At 50.1% G+C, this 12573-nt stretch overlaps 2 protein-coding genes across 4 annotated transcripts in view; one reads left to right on the top strand and one right to left on the bottom strand.

Moving 5' to 3' along the window:
* Positions 1–12573, top strand: part of LOC148662626 (uncharacterized) — a 783119-nt gene that overhangs the window by 487320 nt on the left and 283226 nt on the right. The gene's annotated exons all lie outside the window — the stretch shown is intronic.
* Positions 894–7607, bottom strand: LOC148662649 (uncharacterized). 3 transcript variants are annotated; one of them, XM_088632275.1, is made up of 5 exons: positions 6644–7604; positions 2555–3043; positions 1668–1703; positions 1567–1631; positions 894–1127 (listed from the first exon to the last, which is right to left on the bottom strand). In XM_088632275.1, exons 1-5 carry the CDS (start codon positions 7029–7031, stop codon positions 987–989), a joined length of 1119 nt encoding a protein of 372 aa, XP_088488401.1. In that variant the 5' UTR covers positions 7032–7604; the 3' UTR covers positions 894–986. The 3 variants fall into 3 exon arrangements, with proteins under 3 accessions (XP_088488401.1, XP_088488400.1, XP_088488402.1); XM_088632274.1 differs by having other exon boundaries at positions 1567–1703; positions 6644–7595; XM_088632276.1 differs by having other exon boundaries at positions 1112–1127; positions 1567–1683; positions 6644–7607.

Consider the following 12573-nt stretch of genomic DNA (forward strand, 5'->3'; position numbering starts at 1 on the left):
CAAGTGGCACCTGTCAGTCATTTTGGCCAGTTGTTTTGGAAATGAATTTTGTGTGTACTCCAACTAGTCCTTTTGTCTCATCTTAATGCACTCAAACAAAAATCCAAAGTCTTTGTCAATGTGTATGACCTGACCTGTAAAGAGCTGCACACTGGTGGCGGTAGTGGGATCCCCATATTCCATATTATTCGATATTAAGTGGATTTAAACAAGCACAATAAAGAGAAGCAGTCGTTTTAACTAACAGCTAAGGCACCGCAAGTGGCACCTGTCAGTCATTTTGGCCAGTTGTTTTGGAAATGAATTTTGTGTGTACTCCAACACGTCCTTTTGTCTCATCTTAATGCACTCAAACAAAAATCCGAAGTCTTTGTCATTGTGGATTATTTTCGGGAGCGTTTTGTCTTTAAAGTGAAAAACAGTGGGTTGCTGATGAACCTTTCGTCATAGTTTTCATCGACTAAATAATAATAATAATTGCTTCCACTTATATAGCACGTTTCTGGACCCTCCAGTCACCACTCAAAGTGCTTGACAGGTCATGGGGATCCCACTACCGCCACCAGTGTGCAGCTCTTTGCAGGTCATGGGGATCCCACTACCGCCACCAGTGTGCAGCTCTTTGCAGGTCATGGGGATCCCACTACCGCCACCAGTGTGCAGCTCTTTCCCTGTCAAGGGGATCCTAATACCGCCACCAGTGTGCAGCTCTTTCCGGGTCATGGGGATCCCACTCTGCCACCAGTGTGCAGCTCAGGGATGTAACAACTCCCATGATGGGGGGGAAAATGTGGTACAAAAGATTTTGACCTGGCTCAATACTTTTTTTTTATGAAAGAGAACAACATAGTGATTCACACCACACACTGTTTGGAAATAAGCGCATAGCCCAATCGATTGAAAAGAAACATCTTTATTGTGTCCATGATTCCTATGTTGGGGTACAAAAGGAGTCCGCCCCCCCCCCCAAACCACTCCTCACTCAGTCACCTCGGCGCGGTGTCCACACTCGCGTCCAGCTGGGTCTCCAGGAGTTCGATCCCCAGCTCCACCTTCCTCCTCTTCAGCCTGTAGTAGCCCGTCTGCTCCTGCAGCGACACCGCGGAGAGGCTCCTGCTGCCAGCACTCTGAAAATCCATCGGTGAAGACGGCGCCATTAACGACACCATTCCGTCATGCCACACACAATCCCATCATGCTTCGCCCTCGTCCAGGCCATTCCGATCACTTGGATCTCTCTATGGACCTGATCACTGGGACTTTGTCTCATGAGGTCTAGAGGTCTTTCCTGCCCTGTTATGATGTCCAAAACCTCAGCAGCCAGAATCCTGACCAGGTCTAGTGCAATTGATCACATTACTCCTATCCTGGAGTCCCTGCACTGGCTTCCGGTCAAATTCCGTGTGGACTTTAAAATCCTCCTGGGCACCTCAGTACCTTGCTGGGATAGCCCTGCAGCCCTATGTGGGAACAACCAGCTGGCAGGTCCACCGACACCGAAGCCTCATGCGATCACACACCATCCAACATGGCTCCCCCTGTACAAGATACCAGGTTGGAACTTACACGGGTGTCAAACTCCTCTGGGTCCAGGATGCCGGCCAGGACTGGGTGACCCTGGATGTGCTCGAGGGCTGCTCCTCTGCGGGGGTGGCGTCCGGAGTCGGGGTCCCCTCCTCCAGTCTGCTCAGACAACGTCGTCTCTGCTCAAATCAGGGCACATTTTCATTCAAAGGATTGTCCAGCAGTTCCAGAGACGACTTTCTCTGGACTCCTGCAGTCCCCAGCTTTAGGTGTTTGGGAACTCCCGTCTCTAAAGATCTAACCCTGTGCTGTGCACACGGACCCGATCGCTCGGCAGCATCTCTATTTCTTGAGGTGCCTCAAGCATCGGGGGGGGGCGAACTTCTACTGCTGCACCATCAGGAACGTCCCCAGAGAGAGGGAGGGGGAGAGAGAGAGGGGCATCAATATACAGGGGCATTACAGCAGGTGTGAGCCTGGTCAGTACCTGGAGGGGAGACTCCTGGGAAAAACTAAGGTTACTGCTGGGAGAGGTGTGAGTGGGGCCAGCAGGGGGCGCTCTCACCCTGCGGTCCGTGTGGGTCCTGATGCCCCAGTATAGTGACGGGGGACACTGGACTGTAAACGGGCGCCGTCCTTCGGATGAGACGTCAAACCGAGGTCCTGACTCTCTGTGGTCATTAAAAATCCGAGGTCTCTCGAAAAGAGTAGGGGTGTAACCCCGGCATCCTGGCCAAATTTCCCAAGGGCCCTCACCCATCATGGCCTCCTAATAACCCCCCCTCTCTGAACTGGCTTCATCCCTCTGCTCTCCTCCCCACTGAGAGCTGCTGTGTGGGGAGCGTTCTGGCGCACTATGGCTGCCGTCGCATCATCCAGGTGGGGGCTGCACATTGGTGGCGGTAGTGGGATTCCCCATGACCTGTCTAGCGCTGTGAGTGGAGTGTCCAGAAAAGCGCTCTATAAGTGTAAGTAATTATTATTATAATAATAATAATTATTATCAAGCCCAATAGGAGTCACTATTTACCCCTTCCCAGTTCCTCCCTGTCCTGACCCTTCTCTGGGTGCCGAAGCCCAGCGCTGTTCTCTCCAGCAGGTACGTCTCTCCGCTGCTCGGCAGGGTCGATCAGCTGGGACACCCCGTCCTGATCTGCGAGGCTCAAATCGGCGAGTTCCTCTTTGTGCTCTTGCAGAGAGACGCAGTCCAGTCCGTTACAGCTCTGTGGGATACTCCAAGTATCCTGATTATGAATCCTTTCCGTCAAGTCCTCAGTGACTGAAACCCCAGCTGTCTCACACTCAGGCTCGGTCTTCATCACGGACACAGAGTCCAGATCCTCCACCCTCTGTCTGCTCTCTGTGTGCTGCTGCTCACCGAGTGTCTCTTTCCCGTGTGCGGCGGCGAGCTCTGTCTCCTGCATCAGACGGGAGCCCCACTCCTCCTCCTCCTCCTCGCTGGGCTGCTGTTCAAGAGGAGCCCTGTCCCCAGCGTCAGGGAGAGCGCTGGCCTCTGACCCTGCAAGACACAGGACAAGAGAACAAGACCTTTAACATGGGCTGAGAGTAAAGGTCAAGACCTTCTCCGAGAGAGTGTTTCATGTAGCGATAACTGAATAATCATCAACAATGAAGACCAAAGGAAGAATTGTGATGATAATCAAGATCAATAAAACATCTACCCCCCTCCTCCTCCTCACTGTGCTGCTGTTCAAGAGGAGCCCTGTCCCCAGCGTCAGGGAGAGCGCTGGCCTCTGACCCTGCAAAACACAGGACAGGAGGACAAGGCCTTTAACACGGGCTTTGACTAGAGTTCAAAAACAAGCATCAAAACAAAATGAAAATGTTAAGATATATTAAAAAAACACCCTATTTTAATAACTAGCCTCCATTAAAACTTTACCTATTCAAGCTTGATTTAAAACTGTACTGGGACACATACTGTATCAGCACATACTGCAGGCTACAGTGTCATTACTGAATATGGATGTCATAATTGGCAGTACGTGTGTCACGATTATAGTCCCCCCTCCTTAAGGGTGCTCCAGCCCTTTCACTTAAGACTTTATTCTGCGCACCTGATTCCCATTCCCAGCCCACCTTAAAAGCCAGGCGCTGACGCTCATCCGGGCTCTGCATCTGATTTCCGTATCGTGCGAGTCCGGGACCTGGAAGTGCCTGGTCCCATTAAGGTTTTAATCTCGGTCCCCGTTCCTGTTCCCCGTCCGCCGGTTCCGACCCGGCCTTCGTGGTTTTAATTCCGCGTTCTGATGGATCTCCTGGTTTTGGACTTACCCTTGTGTTTTGGATTCTCTCTAAGGACTTCTCTTTGGGATTGTTCGCCTCGGCCAAGCCTCCCCCGTGCACCAGCGCACCTTGGACACGCCCCCCCCGTCTTCAGCCCCGTCTTCCTGCATGACGTTTCCCCAGTGTTTCCCCACTCCGTCGGATTGTGTCGTCCGCATAGGGTCCGGAAAGAACTGTTCGTTACAACGTGTTCATTATAAAGCTTCGCATCAGTTGTGAAACTGGCCCACGATATGTTAAAGTATCTCAAGAATTCATGCTGCGAAAGAAGCTGTACGTGATCAGCTCCTAACTGCGCTGTCCAGAGAAAGATCGACTTCAAAGAACTGGACTTAAAAAAACCGCCTGAGCGCGAAACAGTCTCAACTGGCAGGACTTACACTTCTACACCCCTTTCCTTCCACTTGTATAACATTTCTGGACCCTCCACTCACAGCGCTTGACAGGGCATGGGGATCCCACTACCGCCACCAGTGTGCAGCTCTTTACGGGTCATGGGGATCCCACTACCGCCACCAGTGTGCAGCTCTTTCCGGGTCATGGGGATCCCACTACCTCCACCAGTGTGCAGCTCTTTCCGGGTCATGGGGATCCCACTACCGCCACCAGTGTGCAGCCCCCACCTGGATGATGCGCCAGTCCTCATCCCACACAGCAGCTCTCAGTGGGGAGGAGAGCAGAGGGATGAAGCCAGTTCAGAGAGGGGGGTTATTAGGAGGCCATGATTGGTAAGGGCCAATGGGAAATTTGGCCAGGACGCCGTGGGTTACACCCCTACTCTTTTCGAGAAGCACCCTGGGATTGTTAATGAGCACAGAGAGTCAGGACCTCGGTTTTACGTCTCATCCGAAGGACGGCGCCTGTTTACAGAACAGTGTCCCCGTCACAATACTGGGGCATTAGGACCCACACAGACCGCAGGGTGAGAGCGCCCCCTGCTGGCCCCACTAACACCTCTCCCAGCAGCAGCCTTAGTTTTTCCCAGGAGGTCTCCCCTCCAGGTACTGACCAGGCTCACACCCGCTGAGCTTCAGTGGGTTGTTAGTTGCAGGGTGATCAACCAGTACAGAGCACTAGCGACCCAGAAATTCAGTTTATCCTGCACCTGAAGCTACAGGAGTTTATAGCACCTCGACAGACCAGTACAGAGCACTGAGACTTCATAATCACTTCCTTCTGCTCCTCAAACCACACGTACATATGAGATAAGCAAATTCTAAATTTTTGAGCAGAATTTAGACTGAGCATGAATTTCCATTTAAGCCTTCTTTTAATATTTGTAGTAAGAAAAAGCATGATATTTGATTAAAAAACGTCATCTAACACTACAGGCTACGAAACATTACATTGCAACAAATGTAAAAGTCTCAAAAAGAGCTACCTTCTAATTGTACCAATTTAAATTCCACCCAACAGCAACAGAAACAACTGTCTATATTTTAGAATTGACAGAATTCCCCCCAAAATGCTTATCTGGTTTAAATAATAAAATAAAAAGGGAAATGGTCCTTAATCTGAACAAAAAAAAAAGAAAAGAAAAATACATATTAAATATATTTTTTGCCGTAATTTTCATTTTAGACCGAATATAAAATGTAAGGTGAGGAATGGCCAGAAGGCAAGGATGTTACACTACTGAAATCCCCAGAGAATAAGTAACAAAAGATAGATAATAATAATAATAATAATAATAATTGCTTACACTTATATAGCGCTTTTCTGGACACTCCACTCAAAGCGCTTTACAGGTCAGGGGGAATCCCACTACCGCCACCAGTGTGCAGCCCCCACCTGGATGATGCGACGGCAGCCATAGTGCGCCAGAACGCTCCCCACACACCAGCTCTCAGTGGGGAGGAGAGCAGAGGGATGAAGCCAGTTCAGAGAGGGGGGTTATTAGGAGGCCATGAGTGGTAAGGGCCAATGGGAAATTTGGCCAGGACGCCGGGGTTACACCCCTACTCTTTTCCAGAAACGCCCTGGGATTTTTAATGACCGCAGAGAGTCAGGACCTCGGTTTGACGTTTCATCCGAAGGACGGCGCCTGTTTACAGTCTAATGTCCCCCGTCACTATACTGGGGCATTGGGACCCACACAGACCAGGCTCACACCTGCTGAGCTCCAGTGGGGCTGCCAGTTGTGAGTTGCAGGGCAATATGGCTGCCGGCAATATCATTACAGATACATTATACACAATCTCTTAACTAAAAAACATACTACTGGTAGTGAAGAAAACACTTCAAATAAAATGTGTGAAATGAGCACTCAAACCCTATGGCAAAGCAAACTTTCATATACATCTCAAAGATCTCTGGCTTGAATTTCTCAAGAGTAGCGTCAAAAACAAACGGGATTTGATCAGGTGTCAGAAAATAACGGGGCGGCGGAGCTTAACGGGGATATTTCGCTACCATCTGCCTTTAAGAGAGCGATCATTAGATTTGGATCTGATCTCTAGTCTATTCTGATCCTGAAGGTTTCTTCGCTTTAGAAAACGAAAACAGTGTGTCGAAAACACACTGAAAACATGAGTATGGAGATCACGCGTGTCTCTTAACGACGCGAATCGTACGACGGCAGTTCAGTGATACACGTGTTGTGACAGAACAACAGGTCCTCCGTCCTGTTGCTGTATCACAGATGTTTTCAGCACCAGAACTGGATAATAACAGTTCAGTTTCCAGTCAGATTATCCCGTTGCTACATCCCACTTCACTCCGCATCTCTGCACTAGATTCTCACCAGCGAGGAAGTTAAAGATACTGGTTTTAAACACACACACACTGACATCATACAAGTCACCACACTGACCTGACAGCTCCGGTTCCGTGTCCGTTTCTTCCTTTATCTCTGCAGTGACTTCACAGGGAAGCGTGTGTCCATCACGATCTGTCTGTCCCCGATCTCCTCCTGCTCTCGGCTCCTTCTCCCAGAACCGCAATCTCACCTTCAGGGTCTCGTTTTCCCTCTTCATCTGCGCCATCTCACTCCCGAAAGTCTCCTCCACACACTGGGTGATCTTAAACACGGCCCGTCTCACCAGGATCTGGGCGATATTGCGAAGTTGGTCTTGAACCTCGTCCTCGGAGTCAGACGTCCTGTTTCCAAAAACGCCTGCCACTTCGTACACGATCGATTTGAGCAAAAGCTGCATGAAAGATTGAAGCTCGGTTTGCAGACGTGACAGGCAACTCGCCATCGTTTTTGCCGAGCGGCGGGCTCTGGACGGACCTGCTGCAAAATAAAGCTGGGTTTTCACGAGTTGAAAAAATAGATATATATATATATTTTTTTAACAGAACAATGTTCTTGTGTATTATTGATCTAAAGCCGCCGATCCAATCGCAATGTCTGCTCCTTAGCGCGCCGCGTGATGACGTCATTTGGCGGCGCCGCTGCTGTTGCTGTACAGCATTTTTTTATTAAAGTGTAACTTTGACACGGGAAAAATCCCCTTGAAACTTGCTAGTTTTCATCAACATGGACTTCTAACGCGGTCGCTTATGTATAAACATAATTCCCCACCTCATAGATTTACTATTTGGCGCAACAGATATATAAAAGTTAGAAATAAAACCTTGTTTTTTGAAAATGGGGTCAAGAATGGTATAATTTTAAACAATTAATCAATGCCGATGGTGAAATGTATAGTAACACCGAGTTTGTTAATAGATAGAATATTTCTATTGATTTTGATCGGTATTGCACTGTAATTAACGCGCTTTCTGGGGAAATATGAACTATTTTAAGGAGCAGTAAGAAACGTCGGAGGAATTTACAGCTCACGTTAGACTACAGGGAAAATACATTTTCAAAAACTGGAAAAGGAAAGGATATTTGTGGATGTAATAACCAGTTTTTTTAAAGATCCCTGTTGAAAAATGATCATTTACTTGCGGTTACAAAATATTGGAATTCCTCATTTGGAAAAACGCATTGATTGGAAAACAATCTGGATGATGCCCAATCAATATTGTATAACCAATAAGGTGAAGGAGGTTTCACACAAAATAATCAATCGAATTTACCCAGTTAAGACTTTTATTACCCAGCGTTTTAAAATGAATATAGATGACAAATGTGTTTTTTTTTTTTGTGACAGATGCCCTGAAACTATTCAGCATTTGTTTTGGTTATGTCCCAGGGTAAAACGTTTCTGGACTAAACTGCAGACTTCTATTAAAAAAGAGAAACCAATAGTGATATTTGTTTTGAGGGAAAAAGATGCTATGTGAAGTTTCAGCCCCATCGAAAACAATATTAAAATTTTCGTTTGTTACACATTCAATGATTACAATGGCACGTTATTATATACATAAAATGAAGTGGTCTGGGAAGAACCCTTTGCTTGAGCATTTTTAAATGGATGTAAGGGGGTATTTGCGGACTATTTCGAAGCGCAAACATATGAAAAGGTGCGGAAACACATTTTTATTTAATGTGTTTAATCTTTTTTCGTAAGCTACACTGCTCGTGTGTGTGAATTCCGTGCGGTTAAAAATGTTACTTCCACATGCTGCGCCTTCAAGGACATAATTATGTACAATCTTTTACTTGAAGAACATTCATGCAGATAAGTAACATGCTCAAATACAGTCATGTGTTCAGATACGTTTATTTGATCTCTTTCTCGCCAGCTTTTGTTAAAAAATATGTGTAAAATATAGTTAAATCGAAGTATCCAAGAGTATATATGAGTGTCAGATGTAATTATCAGTTAATCCCTTGTGATTCGCGATACATAATTGGCACAGAAATGATTAAAGTGAAAAATAAAAGTATATATTCTGTCAGACATGCGATAGTAACATTTGGTTAGTGGCACAATTGTTAAAGTTTTTTTCACAATTTCTGAACTTTTGGGTTAAAAAAAACAACAAATCACGTTTTGTTTTGTTTTGTTTTTTTTGGGAGGCGGTAATATTTCTTCTGTCCTGATGGCCAAGAATTGTATTGCATCTTTCGCAAGCTGTGTGCATTTCTTGAAAAACGGTGGTCTCAGAAGGGAAATGAATTATTTGCATTCAGCTAAATCAGGCCTCATGTGGTTGTCCATCATGATGCATTCTGTAAGAGAGGACAGGAAGAGAGACAGCGCTGGGATTCAGACCCAGACTCTCCTGTTTATTAGAGAAAGCGATTTAAGCAACCAAGGCAGGGCGCCGGCACAGCACTGACTCATTACAGCCGCTTGGACGCATTGCTCTAAGACACCTGTGTTCGGTGAGCGCTGGGCCTGTTCGCCGAGCAAGTTGCCTCCTTTTCAGGGCCATACCACACTGCTTTACGCAGAGAGTGGTGGGGGTGGGATTTCAGAGCATTACGACAGTGCTTTATGCAGAGAGTGGTGGGGGTGGGAAGTCAGGGCCATATGACAGTGCTTTACGCAGAGAGTGGCGGGGGTGGGATGTTAGGGCCTGACGACACTGCTTTACGCAGAGAGTGGGGGGGGTGGGATGTCAGTGCCATACTACAGTGCTTTACGCAGGGAGTGGCGGGGGTGGGATATCAGGGCCGTCCGACAGTGCTTTACGAAGTGCTTTACGACATTGCTTTACGCAGAGAGTGGCAGGGGTGAGGTGTCAGGGCCTGACGACACTACTTTACGCAGAGAGTGGTGGGGGTGGGTTGTCAGGGCCAAACGACACTGCTTTACGCAGAGAGTGGCGGGGGTGGGGTGTCAGGGCCATACGACACTGCTTTACGCAGAGTGGTGCCGGTGGGGTGACAGGGCCATACGACATTGCTTTACACAGAGAGTGGCAGGGGTGGGGTGTCAGGGCCTGACAACACTGTTTTACGCAGAGAGTGGTGGGGATGGGTGTCAGGGCCATAAGACTCTGCTTTACGCAGAGAGTTGTGGGGGTGGGGTGTCAGGGCCATACGACACTGCTTTACGCAGAGAGTGCTGGGGCTGGGTGTCAGGGCCATAAGACTGCTTTACGCAGAGAGTGGTGGGGGTGGGGTGTCAGGGCCATACGACACTGCTTTACGCAGAGAGTGGCAGGGATGGGATGTCAGGGCCATAAGACACTGCTTTACGCAGAGAGTGGCAGGGGTGGGTATCAGGGCATAACGCCTCTGCTTTACGCAGAGAGTGGTGGGGGTGGGGTTTCAGGGCCATAAGACTGCTTTACGCAGAGAGTGGCTGGGGTGGGGTGTAAGGGACTGACGACACTGCTTTACGCAGAGAGTGGCAGGGGTGGGTGTCAGGGCCATAAGACACTGCTTTACGCAGAGAGTGGTGGGGGTGGGATGCCAGGGCCATACGACAGTGCTTTACGCAGAGAGTGGCGGGGCTGGGTGTCAGGACCATAAGACTCTGTTTTACGCAGAGACTGGCGGTGGTGGGATGTCAGGGCCATACGACAGTGCTTTACGCAGAGAGTGGCAGGGGTGGGTGTTAGGGCAATAGAACTCTGCTTTACGCAGAGAGTGGCGAGGGTGGGGTGACAGGGCAATACGACACTGCTTTACGCAGAGAGTGGTGGGGGTGGGGTGTCATGGCCGTACGACACTGCTTTACGTAGAGTGTGGAGGGGGTGGGTGTCAGGGCCATAAGAGTCTGTTTTACGCAGAGAGTGGTGGGGGTGGGGTGTCAGGGCCATACGACACTAATCTACGCAGAGAGTGGCAGGGGTGGGTGTCAGGGCAATAGAACTCTGCTTTACGCAGAGAGTGGTGGGGGTGGGATACCAGGGCCATACGACACTGCTTTACGCAGAGAGTGGCGAGGGTGGGGTGACAGGGCAATACGACACTATTTTACAAAGAGAGTGGCGGAGGTGGGTGTCAGGGCCATAAGAGTCTGTTTTACGCAGAGAGTGGTGGGGGTGGTGTGTCAGGGCCAAACGACACTGCCTTACGCAGAGAGTGGCGGGGGTGGGTGTCAGGGCCATAAGAGTCTGTTTTACGCAGAGAGTGGTGGAGGTGGGGTGTCAGGGCCATACGACACTGCTTTACGCAGAGAGTGGTGGGTGTGGGGTGTCAGGGCCATACGACACTATTTTACAAAGAGAGTGGCGGAGGTGGGTGTCAGGGCCATAAGAGTCTGTTTTACGCAGAGAGTGGTGGGGGTGGTGTGTCAGGGCCATACGACACTGCTTTACGCAGAGAGTGGTGGGGGTGGGTGTCAGGGCCATACGACATTGCTTTACACAGAGAGTGGCAGGGGTGGGGTGTCAGGGCCTGACAACACTGTTTTACGCAGAGAGTGGTGGGGATGGGTGTCAGGGCCATAAGACTCTGCTTTACGCAGAGAGTTGTGGGGGTGGGGTGTCAGGGCCATACGACACTGCTTTACGCAGAGAGTGCTGGGGCTGGGTGTCAGGGCCATAAGACTGCTTTACGCAGAGAGTGGTGGGGGTGGGGTGTCAGGGCCATACGACACTGCTTTACGCAGAGAGTGGCAGGGATGGGGTGTCAGGGCCATAAGACACTGCTTTACGCAGAGAGTGGCAGGGGTGGGTATCAGGGCATAACGCCTCTGCTTTACGCAGAGAGTGGTGGGGGTGGGGTTTCAGGGCCATAAGACTGCTTTACGCAGAGAGTGGCTGGGGTGGGGTGTAAGGGACTGACGACACTGCTTTACGCAGAGAGTGGCAGGGGTGGGTGTCAGGGCCATAAGACACTGCTTTACGCAGAGTGGTGGGGGTGGGATGCCAGGGCCATACGACAGTGCTTTACGCAGAGAGAGGCGGGGCTGGGTGTCAGGACCATAAGACTCTGTTTTACGCAGAGACTGGCGGTGGTGGGATGTCAGGGCCATACGACAGTGCTTTACGCAGAGAGTGGTGGGGGTGGGATGCCAGGGCCATACGACAGTGCTTTACGCAGAGAGTGGCGGGGGTGGGTGCCAGGGCATAACGCCTCTGCTTTGCGCAGAGAGTGGTGGGGGTGGGGTGTCAGGGCCATAAGACTCTGCTTTACGCAGAGAGTGGTGGGGGTGGGGTGTCAGGGCCATAAGACGCTGCTTTACGCAGAGAGTGGCGGGGGTGGGGTGTCAGGGCCATAAAACTCTGCGTTACGCAGAGAGTGGTGGGGGTGGGTGTGAGGGCCATAAGACTCTGCTTTACGCAGAGAGTGGCAGGGGTGGGGTGTCAAGTCCTGATGACAATGTTTTACGCAGTGATTGGTGGGGGTGGGATACCAGGGCCATAAAAACACTGCTTTATGAAGAGAGTGGCGGGGGTGGATGTCAGGGCCTTAAGACTCTGCTTTACGCCGAGAGTGGTGGGGGTGGGGTGTCAGGGCCAAACGACACTGCTTTACACAGAGAGTGGCGGGGGTGGGGTGACAGGGCAATACGACACTGCTTTACGTAGAGTGTGGAGGGGGTGGGATGTCAGTGCCGTACTACAGTGCTTTACGCAGAGAGTGGCAGGGGTGGGTGTTAGGGCAATAGAACTCTGCTTTACGCAGAGAGTGGCGAGGGTGGGGTGATAAAGCAATACGACACTGCTTTACGCAGAGAGTGGTGGGGGTGGGGTGTCATGGCCGTACGACACTGCTTTACGTAGAGTGTGGAGGGGGTGGGTGTCAGGGCCATAAGAGTCTGTTTTACGCAGAGAGTGGTGGGGGTGGGGTGTCAGGGCCATACGACACTGATCTACGCAGAGAGTGGCAGGGGTGGGTGTCAGGGCAATAGAACTCTGCTTTACGCAGAGAGTGGTGGGGGTGGGATACCAGGGCCATACGACACTGCTTTACGCAGAGAGTGGCGAGGGTGGGGTGACAGGGCA

This window comes from Lepisosteus platostomus, chromosome 5 (genome assembly GCF_059453375.1).
Source record: "Lepisosteus platostomus isolate fLepPlt1 chromosome 5, fLepPlt1.hap1, whole genome shotgun sequence".
In the NCBI taxonomy this organism is placed as follows: Eukaryota; Metazoa; Chordata; class Actinopteri; order Semionotiformes; family Lepisosteidae; genus Lepisosteus; species Lepisosteus platostomus.